This window comes from Chrysochloris asiatica, unplaced genomic scaffold (assembly GCF_000296735.1).
Source record: "Chrysochloris asiatica unplaced genomic scaffold, ChrAsi1.0 scaffold00007, whole genome shotgun sequence".
NCBI classification, from domain to species: Eukaryota; Metazoa; Chordata; class Mammalia; order Afrosoricida; family Chrysochloridae; genus Chrysochloris; species Chrysochloris asiatica.
In genome coordinates this window covers 13,326,817-13,336,778 of record NW_006408525.1, presented here as the reverse complement: position 1 = coordinate 13,336,778, position 9,962 = coordinate 13,326,817, and the positions used below count along the sequence as shown (strand labels likewise).

Here is a 9,962-nt window from a genome sequence, read left to right as displayed (position 1 = left end):
TATAATAGTATTGCCCTGCTCAAATTCCTGTCACCTTCAGGGAGGGAGTCCAAATTCTTTAAGCTAGCATCAAGCCCTTTGGAATCTAGCCTGTTTCTACTTTCTGAGCTTATAGTTCATTACCTTTCACTCCCGTCCTACCGGAATTGTACTTCCAGTCAATTCCCTGGTTTTCTTTTAAACCTGTGGATTGTCTTCATCCTTCAAGATCCAGTTCAAAAGCAATCTTCCCTAAAAGCAACCCACCAAACCTAAACCCACTGCCATGGAGCTGGTCCCCATGTATAGCGACCCTGTAGGGCAGAATAGAGTTGCTCCCCGGGGCTTCTGAAGCTGTAAATCTTTCCAATTATATACTATCTCATCATTCTCCCTTGGAACAGCTGGTGAGCTAGCTCGAACCAACAACCTTTTGGCTAGTAGTCCAACACTTAAACACTGCGTTACCAGGGCTCCTTAGTATAAGGAATATCCCAGAAGGAAGTCATTTTTTTTTTTTTTCTTTTTTCTTCCTTAGCATAGGACTTACACTGCCTGTGGCACTTACTTAATTCTGCCTGGTATTGTAAACAGCTGCATCTCCCTCGCTAAATAGATCCCTTTGAAAAGATGTCTTATTCGTCTTTGTACTCCATCCCCACCATAGTGCTTACTCCAGTGCTTTATATACAGTGTTGTGGTTGTGTGCAGAGTTGGTTCTGACTCATAAGGAACCTAGGTAGGGTTTCCAAGGAGCACCTGGTGGGTTTGAATTGCTGACTTTGTGGTGCAAAGTCCAGTACTGATCCTACCCCACTAGTAGCCCTTACATACAATAAGTCGGGTTTTCCGTGTGTCTTAACATCTATTGAAGCAGTCCTGGTGTTGGAGTGCTAACCTCAAAGTCAGAAATTCAAACCCCCCAGTCACTCTGCAGGAGAAAGCACAGACTGTCTGTTCATAAAGACATACAGTCTCAGAAACCCCATTAAGGGTCGCTGGGAGTTGGAATTAACTTGGTGGCAGTGGATTGAGTTGGTTTCTAACATTTATTGAGTACTTGCTGTCTGCAGAGCACCACACCACACACTATAAGGCCTGGAGGAGGAAGATATAATATCACTAAAATGCAAACCCGGTCGTCAAAGGAGCTTCCAATCTAATGGGTGAGACCGGCTCACAAATGCAATGAGCAAGCAGATTAAGTGTGGGGGTGTCATTGGGTGGAGGGGAAGTGCTGAGTATGGAATGAAACATTCTCAGTGTTCCGAATAAGAACACTGGTGTTATGACATAGAGGGTGGGGTGATAGGGAAGGGGTGGAGGCACAGAAAGGGCAAGTCTGTGTTTAAATCCCATCCCTGGATGGCAGTCATTGTTATGGTCCTGACTGGGTCTGGCTGACCCAGTCCATCCTTCCCCCAATACCAGAGAGAGGAATCTCCCTAAAGCAAGCCTCGCATCATTTAACTCTCTGTTCAAATGTTTGCTGTTGAATGAATCAAACAGCTGGTGACTGCAGGCTTACGCTTGGAGCTCTGGAGAATGCCAGTTGATGAGATCAACTCCAAGAAACAATTGGAGAACAAAAGCCAGAACATGTTGCAGAAGTGGGAGGTGGGGGGCAGAGGAAGTGTGCCATCAGTCTTGGCTGGGATCAATCAAGAAGGGCTCATGGGAGGAGGCAAACCTTGAGTAGATGACCACCTTGCAAGAAAAAATCAAATGTATTGTGAACTTTAGGGTTCTCTTTCAATTACAAGACCCAATTATTCTTCAAGGGGGCTTAGGTGTGGTGCTGTAAGATAAGCACTGGACTGTTAACCACAAGTCTGGTGGTGGTCCAAACCTATCAGGAGCTCCTCAGGAACCCTATACAGAACCTCTAGGAGTCAGAACCACAGTTAACAACAACATTTATTCATTCAATAAATAAATGACAAATCTTTTTTTTAAAACCTCACTAAATATTTATTGGCATCCTAGTGTGGCACTGTGGGATAATCCACTAGACCGCAAGGTCAATTTGAACCGCAAGGTCAGCAGTTCAAATTTACCAGTGGTTCCTCGGAAACCCTATACAAGGTTGCTATTAGTCAGAACTGACTGGACAGCACTTAACAACAACAACAACAACAACAACAAATATTTATTAAATGCTTTCTATGTGCCAGGAATTCAACTAGACACTAGAGATACAGGAAAGAATGAGACCTTGTACTCACAATCTTATAATGAAGATGACTGATGTTAGCCAATTTAAATGCAATGAAACGTGGTGGATATAGTGGTGGGAACGTGCAAAGAGCTATCAGCCCATAAATCTGTGCACCTAACAGCTGGAGGACCAGATAACTAATCCTGGAGGTGCTAAGTCAAGACTCCAAGGCTCCTTAGGAGTTAGCCAAACAAAGGGGACTAAACCTTCCTGGTAAAAGAACAGCATCTGCAGAATATGGAGTTAAGAGAGTGCCACATGTCTAAGGAACTGAAAGACACAGGGCTGCGTTATGGACAACTTTGCAGAGGTGTGTCAAACAGATTGTACGTTATCATTGTTCTTGTTTTGACCATTAAGTCGGCTCTGACTCATGGCAACTCAATGTACAAGAGACCAAAACATTACCTGGTCCTTGGCCATCGTCAGAATCACTGATATGGAATGTTACAGTTATTTTATATTTGGAGTGCCTTCCAACCTAGGGGCTTCATCTAGCACGAAATTAGCCAGTATTCTGTTTGGACCAATAAAGTTTTATGTAGCTCATTTTTCGAAGTAGCTCACCAGACTTTTCTTCATAATCTGTCTTAGTCTGAAGGCTCTACTAAAACATGGCTAACATATGTGACCCTGATGTAATTTAAAATAGCTTCTAGCGTCATAGCAACACAGAACCCACCAGAGTATGATTAATTTAACAGAGGGGTGGTGGAATCTATAGGCTTTGGGAAACATTAACTATTTGGTACAATGTATCTAACTTACTGTTGTTGTTAGGTGCTGTTGAGTCAGTTCTGACTCATTGTAACCCTATGCAAAACGGAACAAAACACTACCCAGTCCTGTACCATCCTCACAATTGTTCTTACGCTTGATCTCATTGCTGCTGCCACTGTGCCAATCTATCTTGCGGGGGGTCTTCCTCATTTGTGTTAATCCTTAACTTTACCAGGGATGATGTCCTTCTCTAGGGACTGGTCCTTCTGATAAACTGCTCAAAGTATGAGGCACGAAGTCTCACCATTCTGCCTTCTGAAGTCTGGCTGTCCAACACAGATCTTGTGGAAGATCATGGTACTTTTAATATTCATCTCTAACACAGTAATTCACATTTATCAAATCTTCTGCGGTCTTCCTTATTCATTGTCCCACTTCACATGCATATGAGCCTATTGAAAATATCATGGCTTGAGTCAAGCACACATTAGTCTTCAAACTGATGTCTTTGTTCTTGAACATTTCAAGCAGTCTTGTGCAGCAGGTTTGTCTAATGCAATATGTCATTTGATTTCTTGCCTGCTGCTTCCCTGACTGTTGATGGTGGATCCAAGCAAAATGAAGTCTTTGACAACTTCAATCTTTTCTCCATTTATCCTAATGTTATTTATTGGTCCAGTAGTGAGGATTTTTGTTTTCTTTGCATTGAGGTGAAATCCATACCAAATGCTGTGGTCTTTGATTTTCATCTGTATTTTAAGTCCTTTTCCCTTTCTGCAAGCAAGGTTGTATCATATGCATTATCGCAGGCAGTTAATGAGTCTTCCTCCAATCCTGATAACCATATCCTTCTTCACATAATCCAGCTTCATGGGTTCTTTGCTCAGCATACAGACGGAGTACGTATGGTGAAAGAATACAAACCTGGCGCATATCTTTGCTGATTTTAAACCATTCAGTATCTCCTTGTTCCATTCTAACAGCTGCCTCATGATCTGTGTACAGGTTCCTCATGAGCACAATGAGGTGTTCTGGACTACCCATTGTCCGCAACGTTGTCCATAGCTTGACTGGATCCACATAGTCAGAAGCCTTTGTGTAGTCAATAAACCACAGGAAACATCTTTCTGCTAGTCTCTGTCTTCAGCAAACATCCATCTGACGTCAGCAATGATATCCCTAGTTTCACATCGTCCTCTGAATCCAGCTTGAGCCTCTAGCAGTTCCTTGTCAATATACTGTTACAGCCATTTTTTAAATTATCTTTAGCAAAATTTTCTTACATGTGATATTAATGATATTTTTTGATGATTTCCTCATTCTGTTGAGTCACCTCTTTTTGGAATGGACACAAATATGGGTCTATTCCAGTCAGTTGGCCAGGTAGCTGAATGAGCGCCTCCAGTGCCGTATCAGTTTGTTGAAAGATTTCAATTTGCATTCCATCAATTCCTGGCGCGTTGTTCTTTGCCAGTGTCTTCAGTGTACCTTGGACTTTTTCCTTTAGTACCATTGGCTGTTGATAATTTGCTACTTCTTGATATGTTTGAGCTGTGACCTTTTCTTTTGGTACAGTGACTCTATGTATTCCTGTATTCCTTCCTTGTTCTTTTGATGCTTTCTGCATCATTCAATGTTTTGCTCATTGTTGTCGTTAAATACTGTCTAGTCAGTTCAGACTCATAGCAACCCTGTAAAGTGTTGCTGAGGAGCGGCTGGTGGGTTTGAACCACCGACCATATAATTCAAACTGACCTTGTGATCTAATGCATTTTCCTGCAGTGCCACACAAGGACTCCATTTTGTCCATAGCATCCTTCCACATTGTAAGTCGATGCTTGAATTTTTCTTCAGTTCTTTCAGCTTGGGAAATGCTGAGCATGTTCTTCCTTTTGGGTTTTCTAAGTCCAGGTATTTGCACATTTCATTATAATACTTCACTTGTCTTCTTGAACTGCCCTTGGAGACTTTCTGTTCAACTCTTTTGCCTCCTCCAAATCTAATTTATTAAGTATTTAGCTATCTATTGAAGAGTGTTTTAATGACTAGAAGATGAATGAATTAATCTGCTTTGCAATGGACTGGTGTTTAATGATGCAGACTTGAGTATTTGCTATAAAACGTAATGCCCCATGAAAAAAGAGGAATCTCCCCCTTAGGTTGGCATAGGAGTTTGAACTCATGTTCTGAGAGGCAGCTCTCTGCCCTTACTAGAGATTTTCCGAATCACTCAGTTCACCTTAGCAAATGAACGAACTATGCACTAAACTCAAGTTTCTGTGGAGTCAAAGAGTAAATTTTTACCTGGCACTCATTTAGACTTAAACTGTGAATGGGTAGTTTGACTAATCTTTAATGAAAAAATAGCCTTGGGAACCTCAAGGGCATACTATTCCCAAATTAGATCAAGTGTAGCAATGTTTCCCATGGACAAGCAAGTCCAAAGAGAGGGAGAATAAACCTTCCAGAAAAAGATTCCGCCTTTCTAATGAGAAATGAAACAGTAAGATACTTTTATAAAAGCTCAACTGAGTTTTTCCTTAGGGACCCAGATGTAAGGAGTCAGCAAGCCTGCCCTCTGCTCCGAGCTTTATAGTGGCCACCTGCTAGTGGGCAAGGAGCGCCAGGGTGAGATACTGTCTCTGAGAAAAGGGAGCCTTTTCAAAGACACAAGATGCCATCCCCAGAATTCAACTGAATTACTAAGTCAAAGATGAACCTGCCACCCTCTTGTTTATGACTGAGAGATTTTCTTTTGATTTGCTGAAGAGTCACATTCAACATTTGAGCATTGATTTGACTCCAGATAGAGCAGAACAGAGACTGTGCCTAGTAGAAGGTCTGAAATTATTTACGAAGTCATCAGAACTGCTCAGCATTCATTTGGCAGAGAGAACAGCTGAATAGAGCTTTACAAAGACTTAATGCTGTTGCTAGGGACGTGTGTGTGTGTGTGTGTGTGTGTGTGCGTGCGCACACTATTCATTTGTACTCTCAATCAGCAGAGCCCACCCCCTCAACATAAGAAGCTGCTTATAAAGGTCTTTTGCCATTTCACTTCATAGAGAAACATGTAAAATGCCCATATGTAACGCAGCTTTCTAGGAACTCCATTCTGTGTGTTTCATTAGTCATGCATATAACGAGGAACAGTGTGCAAGGAGCCAGGTACACCCATGCGTGCTGGCTTAGCAGTAGCGTGGGAATCTTCCTCCTGAGACTGAACCTCCCGCTGTCCTGAATCTCATATGGGCTGATCACTTTCGCAGAACCTGCTCAGATGAAAACTTGAGCACTGGTTGAGCATCCCGGGCCGGATTTGGAGCATCCTTAAGATACACATTGCTCATTCTAGGAGCTTATAAAGGATTATGCAGGTGCCCTCCAGCAAGGGAATGTGACTGCCACCTGTGTGCGTCTGGTCCCAGGAAGCTGTAGGAGGAAGGGGGTGTCTGGACCCAGAAGAAGAGCTGAGTAGCATCTGCAGCCACATGTTACCCGATGGGCTCTTGGATGCCAGACGATCTTTCTTTCCCTGCGGTTGATAGTGTGGAAAGCTGCCTTGCTGCCCCCTTGGCCAAACCTGAGTGACAATTGGTTCCAATTCAGTCTTGTTTGCCATGAGCCTTGTTATCCCCGCATGCTATTGCGAACGGTCCTCACAGATATAATAGGCTAAACACACACTGAAGTCATGGCACCCTCTTACTACATGCACACGAGCCTGAGAAATCAAGACTTGTGGGGCTGCAGGCGCGAGAATACACCTAGATTCTGAGCCAAGCCGATTCTCTCACCCTTTCTCCCCCTGGGCATCATCTGCTCTTTTCTTGTGCATTAAGAGTGGCTTAGTGATCATGGACTTCAGTTCTTGCCTGTACTGATCCTGTTCACATTTTACTCTTTACACAGAATAGGAAGGAGGTTTGCTTGCTTTGCGCAGAGGCTGAGCCACAGAAGAAAGCGAAGTCAATGTGATTTATTGAATGAAAGCACTGGACAGTCACCAACAACTTGTTCCTCTGCTGCCTCGAGCAACCTAAACTGGTAAGTCAAATGGATTGTTGTCTTTCTCCAGGTGGATGTGGGGCTTTTCAGGAACTGATAGTTTTTTTTTTTTATATGTGTATGTGTTGCTGTGGTTTAAAGGACAGAAAAATCTGCATCTTCCAAAGTTAACTGCAGGCAGTCCAAGGAGAATGCACAGCAATCCATTCACAGTGGTCTGCAACAGCATTTCCGTGTCCATGTGAAGAGACAAAGGTGGGGGTGGAGAAGCCCCATTTCTGATCATTGGGGGCTTTGTTTGCAATGAGCTTAAGCACATTAAATGCTTGTTTAATTGATTAATATTAGCTATGAAAAAATAGATTGTTGTTTTGTTGCATAAGAGCATTTTCCAATCAGATTTCTAAGCACCTACAAAATACCTGTTGGATCAGGTAATGATGGGTCCCATTCCGCTGATAATTCTGAATACAAACCCAGGCAGATTGCCGGCTTCAATCCAGTTTGTACTCTGGCCATGTGGAGTGGAATGCCAGCATTCTGTCTGTCCTGGGTGACCATGCTCATAAATACCCTCATGACCATGATGTTGAGGATACCTGCCAAGGAGACACAGTGCAGGCAAACACTTGCTTGAGCCACTTTTGCATCCACATTCTTTTCTTTATTCCATGAAGGTACACGATTGGCAGGGTGCAAGTGTCCTGTCCACTTGTGCTGATCATTAGCCTGGTCAAGGCCACTAGGTGTACCATCGATAACCAAGGCTGAGTGTGCTTGGCCCTGTAATCCCCACTATTCACTTCTTTATTCTCTAAATCAGATGTGAGCCAACCTCTGCAGAGGACGGAAGTGAGTGGAGAAAGCCCTTGCTTTCTGTACTCCCTAACACCCCTGCCAGTCTTTTCTTTGCCTGGCTACCACAAAGCTTTATGGCAGCAAGAATCCATATAAATGTCATAGAGACTTTACTGTCTTTTGGTGTACTCTAGCTGCCGTATATCACTGACCATGCAGACAGAGTTGTAGCCTTGGGTGCTGACAGGATAGATGGTGTCCAAAAAGGGAGCAGCATGCTTCTCTAAATATAAACCTAAGCTAGGAAATCTGAGCGATGGTCCAAGTGCTGCCTGGTTGAAAGGATACCTACTTGACTAAATCTTAAGAGCAGGATCATTCTCCTTTGTGATTTGGCTATTTCAGAAATGATGGCATTCTAACAGGAAGGAAACAGAATTGCCTAGTGGTTAGAGGACTGCAGAGATGTACGGATGGGAGGAGATTTTTGTTAGTTCCCAGACTCCGTGTGTGTGTGTGTGTGTGTGTGTGTGTGTGTGTGTGTGTGTGTCTTGGGAGAGTCTATCACCCTCTGTGGACCTCCATTCCTCTATTCCAGATAGTTTCAAGGAAGACTTGCGAAGTCCAATTAATGTGTTCACATGAGTTTGTACTTAAAGTTCTCCTGGGAAAGGGTGCAATTGAAAATCAACATTATTGTTCATGCACTTTAATCAAGAGGCCATTCATCTTAAACCCACAGACAAGGGTTTATAAGGGGATGGAGGGGGTGCATGTCCATTTCCCCACATAAAGGCTATAGCATACCTATGAAGCATGGTCATGGTCACACCTCGGACACCAGAAAGGAGAAGATCATTGATAAATGTCATTAAAAATTGAAAACAAAAAACAAACAAAAAAAACCATGAATTCGAATAAACTGATCATGCAAATAACCAGGATTTTTGCATCAATATTAATCAGTAGTAACCTATTTTCTATAGTTGTATGATAAGCACTGGGCTGTGAACCACAAGGTCCGCAATTCAAGCCCACTAGCCACTCTGCAGGAGAAAGATGAGGCTTTCTGCTCCAGTGAAGATTTAAAAGCCTTGGAAACCATCATATACACAGTTATTATGAGCCAGAACCGACTCTACGGCACTTAGCAACAGCAATCCCAAGACACTGAAGGTGTTGAATATTTTGAAACAAATAACATACCCATCTGGGGCGGTGGGTATAGATAAGGTAGGGTTGAATGCATATATAGCATTTCTGATAACTTTCCTTTGCTCAAATCCCTCTCATACCCAAAGAAATATGCACGTTGCTCTCATGCACATGGAGTTAGAAGCAGCAAAGGTACTGATTTGAGGAGTTCTAGAAGTCCTGACAAGAGCTCTGGTGGTATAGTGGGTTATGTGTTGGGCTGCTAACTACAAAGTCAGCAATTCAAATCAACCAGCTGCTCCTTGGGGGAAAGAGGAAGTTTTTTTGCTCCTGTAAAAATTTACAGCCTCAGAAACATTATACAGAATTGTTCTAAGTCGGAATAGACTCGATGGCAGTAGAATGGGTTTTTGGTTTTTGCTTAGAAGGCCTGTTTGCCCCTCAAATCCTCCCACTTCTAGGATAAAGGTACCTGACATTTTTTAGGCAAGGAGTCAGTAAGCATTGCTGTTTTTTATAAAATACAAATAATATTAGGAGGAATAATATATTAAGTCACTCATATAAGAAGGCTTCAAAAGGCCCATGGAAAACTGGAATTAAAAGATACTGGAATTTTTCCACAAAACTTTTTGAAGCCCCCTCATATGTCATCATGTTGTTGCTAAGCACTGTCAAGTCGGTTCTGACTTATAAGGAACCTGCATAGGGTTTCCAAGGAGCAGCTGGTGAGTTTGAATTGCTTACCTTAAGGTTCAAACCGACTTGCAGTCCAGTGCATTAGCCCGCAGTGCCACACCAGGACTCCATATATCATCGTAACTGAGAGTATTAACCAATGTCATCTATGACAAGAACAACTGCCTTAATTACTGAGTGTTCCTACAACAGAAATACCACAAGTGTATATAGCTTTAACAGACAGGTGTTGTTGTGAAGTGCCGTCGAGTTGGTTCCGACCCATAGCGACCCTGTATAGGGTTTCCAAGGAGCAGCTGGTGAGCTGGAACCACTGACTGACCTTGCAGTTCAAATGGCTTTGCAGTCTGGTGCATTAACCCACAGCGCCACACCAGGACTCCCA

At 42.9% G+C, this 9,962-nt stretch overlaps 1 protein-coding gene across 1 annotated transcript in view; it reads left to right on the top strand.

Annotated features, from left to right (window-relative positions):
• The first annotated feature begins 6,418 nt into the window (after positions 1-6,418).
• ANKFN1 (ankyrin-repeat and fibronectin type III domain containing 1) overlaps positions 6,419-9,962 on the top strand; it is a 222,935-nt gene continuing 219,391 nt past the window's right edge. The window contains exons 1-2 of the mRNA XM_006833645.1: positions 6,419-6,504; positions 6,830-6,964. Of these exons, the coding sequence (XP_006833708.1) occupies positions 6,419-6,504; positions 6,830-6,964 (221 nt within the window). The remainder of the gene's footprint in view (positions 6,505-6,829; positions 6,965-9,962) is intronic.